This window comes from Gossypium arboreum, chromosome 5 (assembly GCF_025698485.1).
Source record: "Gossypium arboreum isolate Shixiya-1 chromosome 5, ASM2569848v2, whole genome shotgun sequence".
Taxonomy (NCBI): domain Eukaryota; kingdom Viridiplantae; phylum Streptophyta; class Magnoliopsida; order Malvales; family Malvaceae; genus Gossypium; species Gossypium arboreum.
The window spans coordinates 19,829,141-19,852,465 of record NC_069074.1 but is presented as its reverse complement, the minus strand read 5'-3'; the positions used below and the strand labels follow the sequence as shown (position 1 = coordinate 19,852,465).

The window sequence follows — 23,325 nt, the reverse complement described above, 5'->3', positions numbered from 1 at the left end:
ATTTCCTGCTGCCTCATATCGACACCTTAGTGGACAACACTGCAGGTTACTCACTCTTCTCCTTCATAGATAGTTTCTCGGGGTACAATCAGATCAAGATGCATCCTGAAGACATGAATAAAACCACATTTATGACCATGTGGGGAACCTTTTGCTATAAAATAATGCCGTTCGGATTGAAAAATGCTGGAGCAACATATCAGAGAGCCATGGTAACCCTATTTCATGATATGATACATAAAGAAATTGAAGTCTATGTCGACGACATGATCGCCAAATCTCAGACTGAAGAAGAGCATGTGCAAGTCTTGAGAAAATTATTTTTGAGGTTGAGAAAATTCGGTTGAAACTCAATCCATAAAATGTACCTTGAGCCGGTCGGAAAAGCTGCTAGGATTCGTGGTCAGTGGAAAAGGGATTGAGATTGACCCAGATAAAGTCAAAGCCATACAAGAGTTACCTTCACCACGTACTCAGAAGGAAGTTCGAGGATTCCTAGGAAGACTAAATTACATCGCTCGGTTTATTTCACAACTAACCGAGAAATGTGACCCCATATTTCGTCTCCTTAAGAAACACAACCCTGGTGGTTAGGACGAGGAATGCCAGAAGACTTTCGACAAAGTTAAGCAATATTTGTCTAATGCCCCAGTGTTGACACCTCCTAATCCAAATAAGCCACTGATACTGTACTTGACGGTATTTGAAAATTCTATGGGATGCGTACTTGGCCAACACGATGAATCGGGAAGGAAAGAATGAGCGATATATTACCTTAGTAAAAAGTTTACTGAGTGTGAGACGAGATACTCGTTCATTGAAAAGTTGTGCTGTGCCTTGATCTGGACTACCCGAAGACTGAGACAATACATGTTGTACCATACAACTTGGCTGATCTCTAAAATGGATCCTCTGAAATACTTGATGGAGTCGACTGCCTTGAATGGGAGAATGGCCCGATGGCAAATTCTACTTTCTGAGTTCGATATAGTCTATGTGAACCAGAGGGCCGCAAAAGGGAGTGCGATAGCAGATTTCCTAGCCAGCAGAGCCCTAGAGGACTACGAGCCTCTGAACTTTGATTTCCCCAATGAAGATTTGATGTGCATAGCAACCACTGAAGAAGACCCTCAAGAAGGTCATCCTTGGAAGCTAAACTTTGACGGAGCATCAAATGCTGTGGGTAACGGAATTGGGGCAGTTCTGGTGTCCCCGAATGGAGATCATTATCCCTTCACTAGTAAATTAGATTTTGACTGCACAAACAATATGGCAGAGTATGAAGCATGCATCATGGGAATACGTGCGGCCATAGAACGTAAAATCAAGGTGTTAGAAGTATACGGAAATTCTGCCCTAGTGATTTATCAACTCAAAGGTGAATTGGAGACAAGAGAACCCAAATTGATCAATTACCGAAGGCTGATCCTTGAGTTAATTAAAAAGTTTGATGATATTGTCTTCTACTACCTCCCTCGAAAAGAAAATCAGATGGCCGACGCCCTAGCAACTTTAGCCTCTATGATCAAGGTAAACCAACTAGAAGATGTAAAACCGATCCAAATGAGCATTTACGAGGCCCCGGCTCATTGTTACAACCTTGAAGAAGAAGAAGAAAATGATGATCACCCTTGGTACCACGATATCCTACGATATGTGAAGAATAGTGAGTACCCCGACCAAGTTACTGAGAATGACAAGAGAACATTGAGAAGACTGGCCGGTGACTATATCCTAGATGGGGAGATCCTGTACAAAAGAAGGAAGGATCAGGTACTATTAAGATGTGTAGACACCATTGAGGCTAAAAAAATCTTAGAAGAAGTCCACGAGGGCGTCTGCAGGACACACGCTAATGGTTTTACAATGGCCAGACAAATTATGAGGTTCGGTTATTATTGGTCGACCATGGAAGGAGACTGTATTAACTACGCCAAAAGATGTCATAAGTGCCAGATCTATGGAGACAAGATTAATGTACCTCCCTCACCTTTGCATGTCATGACTTCGCCATGGCCTTTCTCGATGTGGGGCATGGATGTGATTGGGCCAATTTCGCCAAAAGCTTCAAATGGGCATCGTTTCATCCTTGTGGTCATCGATTATTTCACCAAATGGGTGGAGGCCGCTTCATATGCCAATGTCACTAAATCAGCAGTTAGCAAGTTCCTGAAAAAGGAAGTTATCTGTCGATATGGAATGCCAGAAAGGATCATATCTGACAACGCATTGAATTTGAACAATAACACGATAGCAGATGTCTGCAGTCAGTTCAAGGTCAAACACCACAACTCGTCACCATATCGCCCGAAGATGGACGGTGCAGTCGAAGCAGCCAATAAGAACATCAAGAAGATTGTAAGAAAGATGACAGAAACTTATAAAGATTGGCATGAGAAGCTACCATGCGCCCTCTATGCTTATCGAACATCCATCAGAACTTCTACTAGGGCAACGCCTTTCTCATTAGTCTATAGAATGGAGGCAGTTTTACCTATCGAGGTTGAGATTCCTTCCTCGAGTTTTGTCGAAGTAAAGTTGGATGAAGCGAATGGATCCGATCCGTCGATCGGTTGAATTTGATTGAAGAAAAGAGGCTACGGGCTATTCGCCATGGTCAGATGTACCAAAAGCGAATGATGCGAGCTTACAACAAAAAGGTTCGTCCCAGAGTGTTCCACGAGGGAGACCTGGTACTGAAAAAGATCCTGCCCATACAAAAAGACTTCAGAGGAACATGGATGCCGAATTGGGAATGGCCTTATGTGGTAAAGAAAGTATTTTCTGGCGGAGCATTGATATTGGCTTAAATGGATGGCAAAACCTTATCCAATCCCGTGAATTCGGATTCGGTTAAGAAATACTTCGCCTAAAAAAAAAGGAGAGGCCAGGGTGAAAACTCGCAAAGAGCTCTTTGAGACCAAAGTGATTTTGAATTGAAAACCCGTAAAGGGAGATTCAAATTTTGATCAAAGGTGGGGCATGCGATGGTCTTATGGTACCTAAATTAACAAGGAAGAGAGATGTTACATCTTGGGGCATCTGCAAGAGTACTCTAGATCCCCTAAACACATATTGGGCAAAAAGGGAGTCCTCAAGAAGTCAGTATAGAGAAACTCATGCTGCGATATCTGGGGCACCTATTCCCTTTTATTCATTTTGAATTCCAGCAATGATTGTTGACTGTGATTAATCTATTCCCTTCAAATTTTGTTTCTGATAAATTTCAGTTTTGTCATTGTTATGATCTTTTTCAAGCATTTTATATTGAAATGATGATTAATGGACTAAAGCCGTTTCAAAAAAGAGTTACGCATATTACTTTGAAAGTTTCTAAATAGTACAGGAACCTAAAACAGGACTATTTTTTAGAACTAACCAAACTCAAAGATTGGAAGCATCTGAGAAGAAAGAGTTTAAATTGAAGCTACCTCTTCGGGTTTTCTATTCAAAATTTGAGCTGAACAAGAAGATACGGTACCATTTCAGTGAAGGAACCTCGATGAACAAAGAGCACTGGCAACCTAAACAGGGATTCACGCTCACAACATGCTGCACTCATACATTCATAGATCATTTATAAGTGCATCTAATTAGGAACATTTGATTCATTTTGATCATAACATCCTAATTCTTTGACATAAGCATAAATACATGGAACTGATTCTACAGGTCATGTCCCTAGAATCAGTGAATTCACAGATCTTACCCCATAAGCAGTAGGGGAATAGATCGAAGGCAACGAACTTTAACCCCCTAAGCAGTAGGGTAACAAGCTGAAGTTCATAGATCTTATCACCCTAAGCAGTAGGGAAACAGATCGAAGATAATGAGCTTTAACCCCCTAAGAAGTAGGGTAACAAGCCAAATTTACAGACCTTAACCCCCTAAGTAGTAGGGTAATAGGCTGAAAATTACAGATCTTGTCTCCCTGAAGTTGCATTGGAACAGATCGAATCCAGCGAATCTTGTCTTCCTGAAGTTGCAGTGAAGCAGATTAAAGATTTACAGATCTTAACCCCCTAAGCAGTAGGGAAACAGATTGAAGATGACGAGTCTTAAACCCCTAAGCAGTAGGGTAACAGGCTAAATTTACAGATCTTAACCCCCTTAGCAGGAGAGAAAAGATCGAAGATGACGAGTCTTAAACCCCTAAGCAGTAGGGTAACAGGCTAAATTTACAGATCTTAACCCCCTAAGCAGTAGAGAAACAGATCGAAGGTGATGAGTCTTAAACCCCTAAGTAGTAAGGTAACAGGCTAAATTTACAGATCTTAAACCCCTAAGCAGTAGGGTAACAGACTGATTTTACAAGATCTTAAACCCCTAAGCAGTAGGGAAACGGATCAATCATGACAAGCCTTAACCCCCTAAGCAGTAGGGTAACAGGTTGAAAATCAAATATCTTCTCCCTGAAATGGCGTTGGAGCAGCTAAAAGCCACAGCAGATCTCCTTGAAGTTTCAGTGGATTAAGCGAAGCTACAGCAGGTCTCCTTGAAGTTTCAGTGGAATTGATAGAAGTCACATGTCTTATCTCCATGGAGTTGCAATGGAGCAGATCAAAACAAACCTTACCTTCTTAAAGCTGCAGTAAAGCAGTGAAGCGAAGCGAAGCAAAGCAAAGCAACAAGATTGGAATAAAGCTACCTGGAGAAAATGAGCGCTAAACAAGTCCAGACACAGTGAGACCGGGCAAAATTGGTCTTTCTTAAGTCTTTGCTCTGTTCTCGTTACACGACAACAAGCAAAGAGGGGCAGCTGTAGAAGCCCAATTTTGGCCCAAATAAATTAAACCCTAAAAGCCCACTAAATACCTTAACATACAGAAAAAAGAAATAAACCCTAGCCGTTCAGCACATGCTCCCCACCACCGACGCCTGCAAGTGGCCTCTGCTCCACCACTGGTACCTGCAAGAAGAACAGAACAATCAAGTAGAAAAACAAGTTGTAAAAAATGGGCTATATAAGCCACCAAAACACCAAATGTAGAAGCGATTCATGTTCTTTTAAAAAATACAAAAAGAAAAGAAATAGCAGACATTAGACACAAAAAAAAGGGAAGACTCGAATAGCAAGTAGAAATCTACAAAGACAGATTCGGGATTTAAAGGGTATTTTCTTTTTCTTTTTTTCTTTTATCTTTTATCTTTATTTTCTCATTACCTATTATTGTGAACACATAGATCTTTAAAAAAAATATAAGTAAAAAATAAAAAATAAAAAATAAATATACCTTTTTGGTTTTTTGCCACCGTGCACGGTGGCCGGCGATGGCGGCTGACGACGACGTCGGCCGGAGCTCCCACCGGCGACTGGACTGAAGAGGAGAGTGAGAGAGAGAGTAAAGAAGTTTTTTTTTTTAAAACAGGCATGAAATAAAAAAAAACAATTGTTGACCTTTATAACGGTACCAAAACGGTATCGTTTTAGCCCTTCCCCTCAAGGTGCAAAACGGCGCCGTTTTGGGGTGGAGCGGGCCGACCCGACCCGTCTGGCCTTGGATCCGCGCGTTTTTGAAGCAGAGGGATTATTTGCGCTTTTGGCCCCTCCGCTTTCGCATGACTTCCGAAATCAAGTATTTTTCAATTTTAATTTTACCCAGGAATTTGTCTTGCTCTTCAACTTGGCCCATGGCCACGTGCTACATATTAAAACAAGGGGAATATTGCATTTTCAGTACGTCTAAGTTGTGCTCATGTTGCAATTCGGCCGTTTTCCTTTTAGTTCTTTTGAAATTCGCCCCAATATTCACTTTCGTTTTGATTTTCGCCCTTTTTTACTTTTTTCCTCATTATTCTATTTTAATTTTAGTATTATTTATAAAATTATATGTCATTATTGTTGTATTTTTATTATCATCATTTTATTTAATACTCATATATATATATATATGTCATAAAGTATTATAAATAGTTTTAATATTATTATCCTTATTAATGTATATGTATGTTAATATTATATTAGGTCTATATTTTATACATATGTTTATATATATATATATATATATATTACGTATATTTCTCCTTTTTAATACTATATATATATATATATATATATTCTTCCTATATATTACGTACAATATCTAAATATATATTATGCACATACTTTTAATATTACCATATATTTATTTTAATATATAAGTATATATATATATATATATATTTTTATTTTATTTTTATTTGTAATACCTTTAATAACTGTTTTCTAACGTTATCTTTTACTATATATGTGAATCGTATATGCATCCTCTTAACAGTGTATTTTTCTATATGTTAAGTGTATATTTTAACTATATTATGTATTACTATATCTACATAGCATTATTATTATTAATATAAATATTATATATACATCTTTTAACATCATATAAATATACATATTTTAATATACCATATTATTGTTATGTCTATTTTATACATGTATATATACTCTTTATATAGTATTTTTTATATCATATATTATTGTACTTAATATTTTCACTTGCTTATTACTTTATTTTAATGTTATTAGTATTTATATCATTATTATTCCTACATTTTCACCAATTACCTTTCAAATACACTTATTTTATTCTTCCCTCACGCACATCATACATTATTTATTCATACACGTACGTATATACACTTTCATACATCATTTCTAAAGCATTACCTGTATTATTACTATTAATATTATTATTACCGTTACTATATTATCGTTCTTTAGTTTTACATAATAATTGTTTATTACGAGTTCCTTTTAATTTGAACATCTCTGCTTCATTCATTATTTTATTATTTTCTTTTTTATTCGTTTTATTTGTTTATCTTTACTCATATCGTTATTATTGTTTTCGTTATCATTTTATTCTACCATTATTTATTTATTTATTCATTTATTTATTTGCTTGCGTGTTCGATTATTTCATTTTTCTCACGCATGTGTTTACGTTTGCTTAGCCTCGTTACTGTATCATCTTTTATAACTGTTCGTATTATCATTTTTTGACACTACCACACCTATCATTGTGTCATCATACATTGCAATACTATAATTTTCTTTTATGCTAAATTATGTTATATTTTCCACTCAATCTATTAATGCAATTCTTTCACTAAGTAGCAATATTCCGCATTAGGTGATTCAAGATAATCGTGCCCTAACTTACTGGGCCTCGACTTTTCTCATTCAATCTAAATGCAAAATATTCTTTTAAATCACAACATGAGTCTAAAAATGCTTATTTTCGAAGCTTCAAGGTGTGGTGCCCTAACTTACCGGGTATGACATTTTGATATCTCGAAATAAGATTTTTTGCAAATAAAGGCAATGTTCGGTGTTCGGAAATTCTAGGAAATGTGCCATAACTTACTGGGTTTCGATTTTCCTCGTCCATCCTAACTAACCGAATATCCTTTTATAAGAGGTTAAAATACATCGATTTTAAATAAAAGGCAAGCTCATTCTCAAAAGTTCGAGATGCCGTATCCTAACTCACTGGATATGACGTATCGTTGCCTCGAGACGAGAATGTCTTTAACATTTTAATGTTTTACAAAAAGAGGGATCATATTTCAAAGTCTTTCAAGTTCTCAATTTTCGACAATTAAGACACTAATTAACCAACTAGGTACCAATTTTTGGGCGTATCGGGGGTGCTAATCCTTCCTCGTACGTAACCGACTCTCGAACTCATTTTTTAATTTTCGTAGACCAAAGATTATCGTTTTAGTAAACCCTAACTTTTATCAAAATGATTAATTTGAGGTGACCCGATCACACCTTATCAAAAAGGATTGGTGGCGACTCCCATTTTAATTTTCACTTTCAAACCAAGTCGATTCCCGCATTTTTTCAAAAAAAATGGTTACGACACTTGAAATATGTGGTTATGTGATGAAAATATGATTTGAATGTTCAATTCATGATGTTTAATGAAATATTGATAATACTCGATATAAATTGAAAATAAATCCCAGTTGAATGAAAGGAAAATTCGATGGATCTCTGAAAAGGAATTGACGGTAAAAAGGATCTAGCCCGGACGGGTGATCCTATTTTGATATAGCCCTCCCGAAGAATACGTGTAAAATGGATTTAGCCCGAACGAGTAATCCGAATTAGGGTCTGAATTTAGCCTGGACTGGTAATTCAGATCCAAGGTCATTAGAGTAATTGTCGTTGTAGGGGATTTAGCCTGGACTGGTAATCCCACTGTAAGGATGAGGTTCGCGGGATTGTGCTCTCTGATATGAAATGTGTAAGACCATAGTTAAAAGATACCATGGCAGCCTGATATGAAATGTGTAAGACCATGGTTGAAAGATACCATGGCAGCCTGATATGAAATGTGTAAGACCATGGTTGAAAGATACCATGGCAGCCTGATATGAAATGTGTAAGACCATGGTTGAAAGATACCATGGCAACCTGATATAAAATGTGTAAGACCATGGTTGAAAGATACCATGGCAACGTGTTATGAAATGAACAAGACCATGGTTGAAAGATACCATGGCAACATGACAGAAAATGAGTAAGACCATAGTTGAAAGACACTATGGCATCATGTCAAAGATAAATAAGATCGTGGATAGGAGACGCTCTAACATCTGTTGAACAATTGATATTCAGGTAATATGTATCAGATGACGAATGGTTATATGAAATAATTATGAAGATAGATAAACGAAATAAGTATAAGTACATGGAATATAATTTATGTTAAGTTTGATATAAGCTATTGCCAGAATAAATATACATAAAATATATGGAAATGATGGAGCATGAAATATTGATATAATGAAATGAATGATATATGCTTATGAAGAAACGGTAAGAGCATGATATGTTTCATGACATGTACATATATGATTATCTTTGATATGTTGATACAAGGAAATTATGTAAGTTGAGACTATTATTAAACTCAAGTGCGATATGTCGAGAAAATAGATATATCAATGTTGAATTTATATGAAATATGTGCAAGTATACTAACAATGTTGCTGTTTGATACTTATACAAGTGTCAAACTGTTGATTGAATGGTAATATATTTATTTATATGATGCATTGAATCGGTAAGTATTTAAATTTTTTAGTGATCGTAAATGGTAGTAATGCTCAAACCACATTACGGCAATGGATACGGGTTAGGGTGTTACATTGTCAGCTGCATCAAAGTTGAGTGATTGTTGGTGTAATTTACCTTTTTTTAATTAAAATAAAATATTTAAATTAACTAATGACATTGTAAAAGTTGAGGTATCAAATCATGTCAAAATTAAAATATATAAATTAAGACTCCGTTTGTTTCACTGAAAATAATTTTGAAAAATAATTTCTAAAAAGCAAATGTTTTTGGTGTTTGGATGAATCTGTAAAATATTTTTTGTTGTTTGGTAGATTTCTTAAAAATATTTCATAAAAGTTATTTTCAATTAAACAAACATACATTTGTGATTTTCTTATTTTTCATTGTTTAATTGAATTTATTTTTATCTATAATTTTATATTTTACATTATTTTTGCATATATTAAAAATATTATGTTAAACTCAGATTCATTACAATATCATTTTTAATTACATGACTACTAAGTGAGTATTTTTATTTAAAAATATGACATCAACAAAATTGATAAAAAAATTAACGATGTCAACAGTTGGACTTGATTTTCAAATTAAAAAGTAAAGGGACTAAATTCTTGAATATAAAAGCACAAAGGCTAAGTTACAAATTTGTAAAGTGTACATAAACTTATGACATATTTTAACATTTATATTATAAAACATTTATTATTAATATATTTATAATTGTAATAAATATTTATTATTAAAATATTATTATCGAATATTTTCAATAATATGTGAATAATATTATTTAAAATTATTATTTTTAAAATTTATTATTAAAATAAAATTGAAATATTAAATAATTTATTAAAATAACAAAATATATTTATTATATTAATAATTTATTATATGACTAAATATAAATAATTAAATATGTATGTTTAATAATATTGAAAAATATAATATTTTAAATATTTTTAAAAATAAAAATAAAATTTATTATCAATATAATAATATTAAACTTGATTTAAGTTAATTTCTATATAAAATAAAATTATCTATAGATGAATTTTTTCCAGAAAATGCCTTATGCTTTTCAAAATGGCAAGTCATTTTACTAAAAAATGGCTTATTTTACCTTAACCTATAAGCCACTTTCTGTTGATCAAACTATTTTCTATAAAACAAACACAGAAAAATGCAGAAAATATTTTTTGTAAAACCTTTTACATGTAAACGAACGGACCCTAAATCTTAAATTTGAGCATAATATAATGATCAAATTGAAATTTAACCATTCTTATAATCTAAAAAGTAGAGAGATTGGATTTGAATTTTATCCATAAACATTTTCATGTAAAAAGAAAGGAGAATTTCTATAGTAATTCTTTATAGAACAATCTATTAATATAAAAGATGGTGAGAGAATAGAAAGAAACTTCTGATGTATTTTTTTGGTGTGTCAAACAAATAGAATTTGGCTCCTATTTATAGGTGGTCTCATATATTTTCATAGGAACATAACTATTCAAATGGAAAGTCACATATTTAGTAATAAATTAACAATTCAATAGATATCCACTTGAATATTCATGACCTTTTATTATTAATTGACATAATTTTTGGTAACAAGAGATACGGCTCATCACCATGAATAGTAAGCACTCTTGGTTAACCAAGTGACATAATTTTTTGGATCACTTGTAATTTTTCAATTATAACTATTGGAACATTATAAATATTTTGAAAATGTTCCAACAACTTTCAAATAGTTCATTAACCATTTTGTAGCCTTTTGAAGTTGAGTGATCAAAGCGTAAGCTTTTAGATAGTTTAGTAACCATTTTGTAGTTTTTTAAAGTTGAGTGATTAAAGTGTAAAATTACTAATAGTTCAATGACCTTAGGTGTAGTTTACCCAAAAATTAAATAGGTTTTAGTGTTGGTTAAAGGCTAAGAACATAAAATTTCAAACATTTACTTGATAAACCTTTAAAATTTAAAGTTAACTGAAAAATAATATTTTTAATGATTTAATTTTTACACATCTTTAATAATTTAATATAAAATAATTCGATAAAATTTTTAGTATAAAAATTGTGAAATTTGATAAGTAATAAGAGTTAGTTATCGCTAATAAATAATCTTTTCAATCAATTTTATTTATTTTAATATTATATTATCTTATAAAAATTTTACATTTAAAATTTAATTTTATTTAAAACAATAAGAAATATATAAAAATTAAGGAGGAAATATAGAATAATTTTTTCTTAATTTGAAAATTGAATTTATAAAAATTCTAATTATATTTCTCATTTAAAATATTTAAATAATATACCAAACAAAAATCATAACAACTTAAATTATTAATTTTAATTTTTTCAATACTTATTTTTCGAACAGTTAAAATTTCAAATTATCAAATGATGCGGACTAAATTAGAGAAAAAGTCAAATTCTAATAATACGAAATAGTCAAGACACCGATTCTAATATAAGTTAAATTCCTTTATTAATTGATGCCCAGTTATTTAATGCTGACTAAATTATATCTGCATGAATAATTTTATCCCTTCTAAAAGGTTTGCTTTATGTTTCTTGAGGGATTCAACATATCTATCACCACTAAAATCTAGTGACTGATTTTCTAGTGGAGAGCAAACTTGCAATGTAAATTAGAGGGACGTCAGAATTTCTGTTTTAGAGCAAGTCCTAATGTTCTTTTGGATAGGTCAAATGGGATTGTAGATAAAATTCAAATTCTGGTACTTATTAAAATGTAAATGAATACTCAACCAATTAAAAAAATTCATTCTGGCTAAACAAGTTCTAACGTTTAAATCAGTAAAAAATTTCTGATAAATAATAAAACAACTTAAAACTTTGGCTTAGCTTATGTCTCTTATATTTTGTGTCCTAATAAGAAATACGGGGCTGCGCACATACATTTTGTTTGATCCAATCAATTACATTTACATACTCCAATATTTTCCATATTTTATGCCACAATTGTAAAACATCTTCATAGAAACAAGGGACAGTTACAATAAAGGAATAGCAAATAGGTGTTATGCACACAGTCCATTTTAAATTCAAGTGTTAAGACACAAGATTGCTTTTTTTCATGATTTTTCTTTTGCCATAATCAAAATTTTGACATTTCAACTTTATAAAAAATATTATAATCCTCCATTTACATTTTCACCTCTTTTAACATTTAAACTTATATTTATTTTTCAAATTATCTCAAAATGAATAAAAAATTAATATTTATCAACTTTATTAATATGACATACATGTGGATAGTTAATGAATGACATGTAAGCATTTAATTAAATTTTTAAAAATAATAAAAATTTTAAAAATATTTTTATATTTTTAATTTTATATTTTTAAAATTTTAAAATTTTAAAAATAATTAAATGATGACATGTCATTCATTAAAAAATGTCAACTTTTCTATTTATTTTTTTACGTGATTTAACAAAAAAATTTAAGAACTAAAAATAAAAATTAAATGAAAAATTAAAATAATTTTTTAATTGAAAGGTCACATGCGGGTTTTTTACCCAAATAATATAAAAATAAAATAAAATACCAAAACAGGTTGTTTCAAAAATTAAGTACCAAAATGGTACATTTGACTTGGTGGAGGGTGGTGCATAGGCAGGCACCACCCTGAATTTCTGACCCAAAATAGTAAAAAAAATAAAAAACAATGATTTAAAAGATTTAGGGACCTGTTATGCAATTTTTCCATTTTTAAATGGCTGCTGAAAAGGAAGGACAAGGGTGTCGCCTAGCAGTGTGGCTGCACTAAAATTTAAATTTGGATAATTGCCTTTTAAGCTCTCCTTTTTTATTATTATTATTTTTTATTCCCCTTCAACTCACTATATTGTGTTTAAACAAACAATTAACCTGTTTTTGTAGTTAAATAAGCTCTTTACTTCATCCGGAGATATTATAGCTAATGACCATGTTTACAATTGCGAGAACTTCATCAGGAGATATTACAATGACTTCATGTCTTTGCATGCACTTTAACAAAAATATCAACTATATGGTAGGCCAATTTTCAACAATAAGATGTGAATTAGTTTATATTTTTTAAATAGCTTTACTCTGGGTAAAATATATTTACTTTAATATTAAAATATAAACCTTTTATGAGTAAAAATCATAAGTAAATGGCTTATTTAAAAAAATATAAACTAATTCACATCTTATTGTTGAAAATTGGCCTACCATGCTGCTGTGATATTTTTGGTTAAAGTGCATGCAACACATGAAGTTCCTGTAATATCTTCGGATGAAGTGCATGCAGCTTGTAAACATGGTTGTTTAGCTGTAATATCTCCGGATGAAGTAAAGGGCTTATTTAACTACAAAAATAGGTTAATGGTTTGTTTAAACACAATATAGTGAGTTGAAAGGGAATAAAAAGAAAATAATAAATAAGGAGGGCTTAAAAGGCAATTATCCAAATTTAAAATTTGGTGCCGCCACACTGCAGGCGGCACGCTTGCCATTCCTTTTCAGTAGCTATTTAAAAATAGAAAAATTATATAACAGGTCCCTAAATCTTTTAAATCATTATTTTTTATTTTTTTTACTATTTTGGGTTAGAAATTTAGGGTGGTGCCGCCTCTGCACCACCCTCCACCAAGTCAAATGTACCATTTTGATACTTAATTTTTGAAACAACCTATTTTGATATTTTATTTTATTTTTTATATTATTTAGATAAAAAACCCGCCACATGCCATTTTTTTCGTTGGAAGATTAGCAAAGATGTAAAATCCAATATGTCCTATTTGGTTGGCAAAATAAATAGATCCATTTTTTGACAATATATTCCTATTTTTTAAAACGGATAATAACAAATTTTACCTTTATACTTTAATAAAAATTTAATATGATATTTCCGCTTTAAAATTGTCTATTGTGATGCCTAAATGTTTATTCCATCTATCATTAAGGCACCCTTCTCTTATGTGTTAATTTTTTTATAAATTATTTGCTTGACCTTTCCTACCAAATCATTTATAGTCCCTTTTTAATTATTTAATGACATTTTAAATATTTTTTTCTATGTTATTAACACATAATTTTGGTAATTTTTTTACTCTGAATCATGAATTCTGAATCTGGAACCTTGAATCTCAATCCCTAAACTCTAAACCATAACCTAAAAACTTGAAACTTGAATCTTGAACCCTAAACTTTGAACTTAGAGTTCAAATTCAAGGTTTAGGATTTGATTTTGGGGTTCGCAACTATTTTGTTATTATTCCATTTTACTTTATACTTGTTTTTCTTTATCAATTAAACTCCCCATTTATTTATTTTTCAGCTCTGCACGTACAGATCGTGGGCACAACAGTTGCCTAGAATTAGGAGTTTGTTACTTAAATAGGAAAATTTGGAATCTCAGTCCCTGTGAGATCAACCCTACTTCTCTATACTATTGTTTAATTCAATTAGAGCGTAAAAAATTATATTTGGTGGTTTCGATGCCTATAAAATTTTGACGCCATTGTCAGGGAGATAATGAATATTGTGTTGAACGATTTTATCGCGGGTTCATATCTCACAATTTTCGATAGGAATGATATCGGCCTAAGGCTAAATGAGATTTAGTTGAATATTAAATTAATCATACTCAATTAGGGTTTAAAAATGGATTTGAACGTAATGGTGACAGGTAAAAAGGACAAAAATAAGGAAATGAAAAAAAAAATGGCAGTAAACTTTGGATAGCTACTTATGCGTGAAAGAGAAAAGAAATGTTTTTAACTATGTTTCGGTGTGTTTTTTCCAACGCACCATTACATGTTATTTATACACTTTTTATATGCCAAATTTAGCATGATTCCTCCTAATATTATACCTAACAACCAACTAAAATCATATTTTTTTTATTCATAAATTTTGACAAATTCATAATTTGATTTTTAATCAACTACTAATTCTGAAATTTTTTAATTTGGCCCATTTTATTGCTTTCCCTTCCGGTTTAGCTCAATTTGCTTGTTTATTTAAATTTCGATACTCCAATTGTGTCCTGACAAAATTAAAATAAAAAGCCACAAATTTAGTAGCATTCTATTCAAAATTTGATCATAAATAAATATATTAAACACACAAAATTAGCTTGCTTTCAATAAACTTTCAGCTGAAGTGGTAGTTATGTTTTTTGCTTAATATAATCTCATTTAGTTGATTTCTTTGATGGTGCTTTTATGGATACATGACATTTCATTGCTTCTCAAGGCATTACATCACTATTTTCTAAAAGAAAATCTTTTAGGTGCTGTCTTTTCCCTTTACACATGATGAGGCACTTAATCTGCAATAATTGGTATCGTGAATTAGTAATGTTTATTTCCAAAAATTTACGGGCTTCTTCGCACTCTGCTAGATGCAAGTAGTGGATAGATATAGTTAACAGCCTAACGGCCATGCCAATCTTCTATCAGCTGAGCAGAGCAGTGGAGGCATGCTACTTTCCTGATTGCCAACAGCAACTTCATTAGCAAAAACGATGTCATACCTTTGTCTTGGGCTATTTGATCCTAAAGCAAAACGATGGTGGATCTTTCTGGCTGATACCAACGGCTTTAAACACGGGAAAAAAAGCTGATAGTGCGTGATCTCTCAGGCCCTCTGCAAGGATACGGGCATAGAATAACTGGATAAAGGGGAAAGCAAAAATGCAATGGTGACTGGTCGAGTGTAGGGCATAGTAACATGTGGCACTAGGAAAAGATAGTATGAACTGAAACAGATGAGGAAAGAAATGTCTGCACCCTTGAATCACATGGTTTTACGGACCATTGGCCATGGCTTAAAGCAAGTGGTATATATCCACCCATTGTTTTTCCCAATTTAAAAGCTTTCAATTTTATGTTCACCATTAAAGTAAAAGAAATATTGTTTTCTATGAGGAAAAAAATTAAAGAGGGATAATATAGGATTTGGCATCTGTCTCTTTCGGTAATGGTATTTTTTTACCCACTTCGATATTTTTTTTGGTAATAATTGAAGAGGAAATTACATCAAATTAAATTGAGCGAAAACACCACTAGTTTTATTTTGTTGAAGGAAATCCGAAACTTCGATAGGTGCGACATCAATAACTTATAGATTTGACCTTCATGTTAAACTTAACTTAGCTAAGCAATCGACAACTAGATTACATTCTCTAGGAACATATCTCATCTGCCATTGACCTTCAACTCCTATAATCTGCTGGATCCTCCTAAGCACAGTGATTCCTAAGTCGGCCATCGCATTATCTTGCAAAACTCTAACCACTTCTAGATTATCTATTTGAATTATGGCCCTTCTTATTCCTTTACTTGGTAAAACAAGAAAGCCATTTAAAATGCCATATAATTTAATCTCAAAAGCTGTACATCTTCTCAAATAGTGATTAAATCTCAAGATCCAATTCCCATATTAATCTCACAACATACCACCAATCTAAGCATCCCCATTACCTCTTAACATTACTCCATCAATGGATAAATGCATCCACGTTCGTGAAATCTTGACAATCTCATTAGCTATTATAAATTATACATTGGAATATAAATAAATTCATATTCTTCCAAATTCGTTAAACAAGAAAACCATAAAAAAGTAACCTCTCTACCAGAGAACCTCACATGACAACCAAGATCAAATTTAATTCACCAAACCACTAATTTTTAATTTAATTAATTTAATAGGTTGTTTAATCGGTTTTGAATCATCACTTCTTTTAACTAGATATTTTATGCATTGTGTTTTTAAATATAAACTTGACAGTTACGCTTTTAGACTCCAAGTCACTGTCAAATTTCCCGTTATTTGAAGATATGCAGTTTTCCATATACATGATAATCCTTTTTTTGAATTATACAAAAAAATTTGATGGATTAATATTCTTGTTATGTAAAGTTTGATATTTTTATATAATCCTCCTATCAATTTTTGTTTGTTTGTTTGTTTGCAATGTACGCGTTAATTTTAAAAAAGTGAGGAGCGGTCATGGGCCCTTTCGACTCTGCTTCTTCGACGTAGCCAATGGTGCAGATTTGTTACACCTTCTATCATGTAATCGATATCGCTTGGCGAAAAGAAATAGCGACAGATCTTCCTCACTCACTCTGTCTCTTTCTCATTTTAGATTCCTTCTTCACCTTCCTTGTCTGCATTACTTCTCAGTTTCACCTTTCTTTCTTTGCCTTTTCCTTCCCCTTAAAACCCAAAAGGAGAGCATTTTCACGTACTGATCCTTTTGACCAATGCTCTTCTTCTCTACCACACACTCAAAATCCAAACTAAATGAAACGAGACAAAATCTAGAGACCTCACAAATCTTTATCTCTTATTCATCGACCACTCCTAACTCTGAAGCAATAAAGTTTGTCTTGAAAAGAGCTCAAGCAAACCATGGAGAAGAGTTTAGCTTCGAGGAAAACCAAGGAAGAAGGGTTGCTTTCCTGCTGGGGTCGGCTCAAGCAGAAGCTCCCATGCACGAAAAGAAAAATAAAAGCTTTGGGCAATAGCATAACGGCAGCTTTCATGCCAAGGAAACCAAGACCAGTTGGTGGGTTTAGGTACGACCCTTTAAGTTATGCTCATAACTTCGACGACTGCAATGGAGATGATTATCTTCAGGGTTCTCTATATCGTGGGTTCTCCTCCAGATATGCCGCTCCTTTATCAAGATCAGTTGCTCACAAGTGAAGTGACTTTTTGGGTCGTTAAAATGTATATAGATAATATATAGCCATCATATGTATACTATTACATTTTTCTTTTCCTTTTATTTCCACTTATGCTTCAGTTTTTTTCTATATTGTGATTTGTAAGCTCATTATATGCAGAGAAGAAAATAATATAAAATGACTATATTTAAAACATTTAAACAAATACTATTTTTTTCTTTTTCATCTAGAGAATGTGCTAATTATGAAAATGTAGAGTTCTTGAAGCCTAAATTATTTGATGTTGAAGTGAAATGAATCTAAAAAACTGGACAACCATCTACAACTATGCCTTTTGCGGTTGGACAAGAAGCTATAGATCGCAGTGCTCGCCATCACTTCCCCACCAAGATATGCTAATTCCGTGCATTGTCAATGTGAAATATAAGAGCACTCCCATGAAAGCCAACCCAGCATCAAGTGCTGCAGAGAGAACATAATTGTATCTCTGCCACCAACCTTTTCGGTACTTGAAAACATAGTAATTGAAGATGAATCCAATTATAAGCCAGCAATTGAAGTTCAATGATGTGGCTGGTGGCATCGCAGCTGTTGCTCCCAAGAGCACTGGAAGATTGGTCAGTGGGATCCATTTCTGGTTAGGGAAAGCTTTGTGGAATAGCCATACCACTACAGGCCCCAAGGCACCTCCAAGAAAGAACCAGTTGAGAGCAGAGTAGTTCCCGAGGGGACTGAAGATCCTTTTCGGTCCGACCAGACCCCAGATAACCGATGCATCGAAGAAGACTCGGTCACAGGGACATGTCCATGGACTGTTGGGAGGAAGTAGGTGATCCTGGCATACGTTCTCAACTGTGGTCAGCAGCCACCATGCCACTGCAAGGTTCACTGTTCCAGCTATCACAGTCCCAATGCTCTTTTAATACAACACAAATTATGAAGAAAATAGAATTAGCAAATATACCCTATACAAAAGGTCCTGTTCTATTCTTATATATATTTATCTTTTAAATTGTCAAAATCATGTCTATCAGCAATTATTACCTGCTACACTCAATTAATTGTCAACGTTTTGTCTTTTGCAAATGTCTTTATTTCCTTTAAACATTCGATTTCTTTATGGGACATACCTGGACTACAAACATCGATCTTGGTGGAATCTTCATGTAATGGCCGAGCTTGAAATCGTTAAGAAAGGAAACTGCCTGTGCCATGCTTATATATCCGTAGGTTTTGAAGCAAACATTGGCTATTGGTTTTCCTGGTAAAATGTAACCCATGATGTACTCAGTGATGATATTCAGTCCTGGTGACTAGCAACAGAAGGGCCGCACTCAGCAAATGCAGATCATCAAGATACAAAAGTTATTCAGGTAAATCATGCAATAACTCAGAACTATACGATTTTCTAGTACTTCAATTAACATGCTATGGGCTATGTTACTCATACTCAGAATATTGAAGGTCGGATATAGGTGTGTATTTTTTGACATTGATATCCTCAAAATTTTTAAAGCCTCTTCTTATATATTTGAAGGACCATATGGAATGTGTCGGATATGAGTACTTCAAAGAAGAAGAGTTAGGTACAAAAGTGAGCTTGTTACCTGATTTGTAGTGGCAGTTATGATGCTAACAGGAAGTGAAAGCTAAAGCAATGGCAGCTGCAAAGATAAGACCCCACCAAGGCATTTGGATGTCACGTTTCATAAAAACAGATAACGCAAGAGAAAGCAGCAATGTCAACCCGAGCAACAGGTAAAACCACCAGTTCGGTATGCTCTTATACTTCTTCATTAACCTTGTATGAATATCTTCTTTTCCCTTGAAAGAAGCTTTCAGTTGTGCATGTATCTCCCTGTTCCAAACATTCAACACAAAGTTTTGCGTTAAAGGACGGCCAATCCAAAAAGTCGGGTGTGAAGCTATAAGATTAAAAGCTTTCGGTCGCTTACTTTCCATTAAACACAGCTACGTGTGAAAGAGTAGATATAATGGCAGCAAATCCAATGCCATAAGTGAGAGAAAAGAAGACGCTCAAGTTTACAAGTCCCTGCTGCTCATTTGCCGACATATCGATTTCGAAATTCTGGTTTACAATGCCTGATACGTTGTATGGTTCCCCCTTGTGATTAAACAAATGTGACGAGAAAAATAGGGAAGTTGCGAGCTTGGTAAAGGTCAAGTCCCCAGTAGGCAGTTGGAAGTACGACATACAAGAATAACGCGAAGCCTACAAAGATATTAACAATTGCGAAGAAAGGGGTCACCAGAGCGCTGCCGAGGAAGGAAGCAATGACCGACCAGTCGACTGCAAACGATCCGATGCCGATCCCTTGCATTCCCGATCCGATCTGCTGGGCTGTTACGGACTTGGGAAATGCCCAGCACACCCAAGAAATGGCTGACAATGTGGGGAATAAGTAGCCTGGAAACACGTACCAGGAGAAGCTGCAAATAAGTGCAATCAAGAAGAATTTCCCTCGGGACATGCGGCTATTGTCTTTCTCGTGCATGGCCCTGAAGAATTTATGAGCTTTTTCATTGACTTCAAGCATTGACAAGGAAAAACAAGCTATTGCAAAGCCATGATATTCTATACAATCAAAAGTTCTTTGAAAATTTTTGACTGACTTAGATTTTTTTAATAAAATAATAATCACTATTAATGCAAATAATGATATAAACACATATAGTTGGCAAGTGTGTTTAGTTGAAAAAAAAAGAAAGAGAAAAGAGTGTGCAGTAAAACGAAAAAAAATATAAAATTTAAATTAACTTACTAGGAGAAAAACATGAAAAGAAAGAAAATAATAGAGACCCATGTTCATCTTAATGATGAAGAGAAAATAAGAGAAAAGTTACATTAATTCAAAATGATGTATTTTTAAAATGCTGATTTTTTCTCGCATTTTTAACTCGAAAAAAAATCTTTTTCTTCCGAGCATTTTGATGAATTTTTTTCTTTTCTTCCAATTTTTCATCACTTTAATTTTCTGCTAAATGGTAGGCCTAACACTTATAATTAATTGAAATTGAAATAATGAACCATGAAATTCAAACTCTATTTTGGGTTAAAAGAGATAGAGAGAAACTCTAAAAGATAAGATGATTACACAGAGCAAACTCTATCAAGTGCATGTGTTACTCCTAGTAACCATAAAGTTCAATTTAATTTTACACAGGGTAAAGTCTAAAAATTCAGTACGCCACTACGATGAAGAGGCATACCACAAAGCACGAAAACGACACCGTTACCTGAAAAGAGAAACCTGAACCAGGCTACTTGGCCACCACATTTCCGCAGGTTCCACCACGAACCTCCTCATAATCCCCGCCCATCCATACCCCAAAACCTGCCCATATGTTTTCAATTTTAGACTTGGAAAAAAGTAAAACAAAAGAGGAGTTCCAAGAACAACGTATTATTTTCGAAAGAACGGGGATTTAAACCTGTGTGGTGATGACTAAAATCCAACTAGCTAAGAAACCGATCTTCCTATGATAAAAAGCCCGGATAATATCCACGATACTGATAGCATAAGCCGTGCCGCCACCAAACGCAGCCCCAGCATTAGCAAAAATAGAGATCAACACATGTTCTTTGACGTTAAACGGACCAGGGTTCAGCGTAAACTCCTTGTTTACCACGGGGATCTTAAACTTGGTGGTTGGTAGCACTCTCGCCATAAATTTTCCCACAGGGAGCGACGCCACCTGTATGGATATCATGGTAACCTGGAGTGGCTCTGACCGGTAACTGAAAAAGGTATTAAGGAAAGAAAGGAGAACACAAGAGAAGAGTCCGATGAACCACATTCGGAATGTCCAAACGGGGAGTGTCGTGTCGTCGTCATTGGAAACTGTAAGACGTACTTCTTCGATGGGGGAAACATCGTCGTTATCGGCCGCCGAAACGACGAGGACGTCGCCGACGCTGGCCGAATGTATTTCGAGAGACGACATCGAGAGTGTGGGGAGACTTTTTTATTTTTATTCTTTAAAAATATTTTTCTTCTATTTTTTTGGGGGTTTGTTAGTGAGAGAAAGATAAAAAGCGGGTGATATTCTTAACGGCGGGGGAATTTTTCGGATTGGTAATGGGGGAGGATCTCTGAAGCCATTTTTCACATGTGAATGGTTTCGCAGACTCTATGGGATTCTTTTACTTGAATCCATTATCCATCCCTTGAATACTGCATTAAGCAGCGACCAACAAGCTTTATAATGGCTTTGAAAATCTTTAACAAATGCATGTGGACGGTTTCTTGATCCAAAGGATAATATTTACCTGTGACAATTAATTACAAACGATTTTTTTATTAAATTCATTCAAATTTTAGTTTAAAGCAATCATTTTCTATATAAAATTTTCTAATTAATCTGATCTAGTATATCATATATAGTAAAATACACAAACATTTGTAAGAAATGCTGATTTTTATATCATTTATCAATTTTATTTTTATTTCAATTGTTCACGCTGATTTAATGTATAAAATATGTGAATCCTATATCAAGATACGTATATCTGTATTGGTGCAACTAAATTTAAAAAAAATTAATTAGGAAAAATATAATCACGGAATAATAAAAATAATGTTATTCTCTTTTGGATATTTTCAGAAACATTACTTTTTTGCAAAAACAAAAAGGTATTTTTGTTATTTTGGATAATAAAATCTCCATTTTAATTATTAACTTCCTAAAATACACAAATAAATGCCCAACAGGTCAGCTATGTAGGAAAAGCAGTTAATGTTGTGTAAAAAATTTAAGTATTAAAGTGGAAAGATGAGGTATGCTTTAGGGATAAATTTATTTATTAAGCTCTCTTTTAAAAAAAATTCAAATTCACTAAAGAAACTCCACTTTAGGTATTTAACTAGTTTATATTGTTGTGTAATATTAAATTGTTATTTTAAAAAAATAAATAGATTTTCACCAAAAAAATAGATAAAAAATTACCGCATATATTATATGCCTAAAAATAAAAAATATAAAATTATATTTTGATATTAAAAATGTTTCGACATTTTATAATTTATCCGTGAGATACGTGAGATACATAGATTCATCTTGTCTATTTTTCTGTTGTTATTTCTAAAATAATATTGAGATTAAAAAATTCATTGTATATTGTAATTTAAAAATGGATAAAACGGTGATTATATTTTGATATAATAAATTTTGGAAATGTAAAAATTAGCGAAATATACAGACTTTTTATTTAAAAGAAGATGAAACAATATATGGAGTAGTTTACTTACCGAAAATTTAAAAATTCTTTTTACCATTTGATATTAATATCTAATTTTTCAAGTAAACTTTTACAAAATGGTATATTTTTTAAAATTTCGTTAAGTTGGTTTATTAATAAGATATTGTAAAACAGATTGCAAAAGTAAAAACAATTATAAAAATACGGGAAAATAAGAAAATAAAAACCTAAAAAAATTAGTAGAGAAATCAAAGCTTGTTCTCTTTTCCCACCAAATCGATTACAGTAAATAAAAAGATAATTTTAATGTTATAATTATTGGGAGAAG

At 32.9% G+C, this 23,325-nt stretch overlaps 1 protein-coding gene across 1 annotated transcript; it reads right to left on the bottom strand.

Moving 5' to 3' along the window:
- Positions 1 to 17,944: 17,944 nt before the first annotated feature.
- Positions 17,945 to 22,032, bottom strand: LOC108451033 (oligopeptide transporter 2-like). The gene is given in 9 exon segments (XM_017748769.2): positions 17,945 to 18,129; positions 18,132 to 18,692; positions 18,907 to 19,089; positions 19,384 to 19,417; positions 19,419 to 19,634; positions 19,732 to 19,928; positions 19,930 to 20,296; positions 21,035 to 21,132; positions 21,230 to 22,032. Coding segments are annotated over 9 exon segments (2,223 nt in total). The 5' UTR covers positions 21,743 to 22,032; the 3' UTR covers positions 17,945 to 18,075.
- Between the last annotated feature and the right edge of the window lie 1,293 nt (positions 22,033 to 23,325).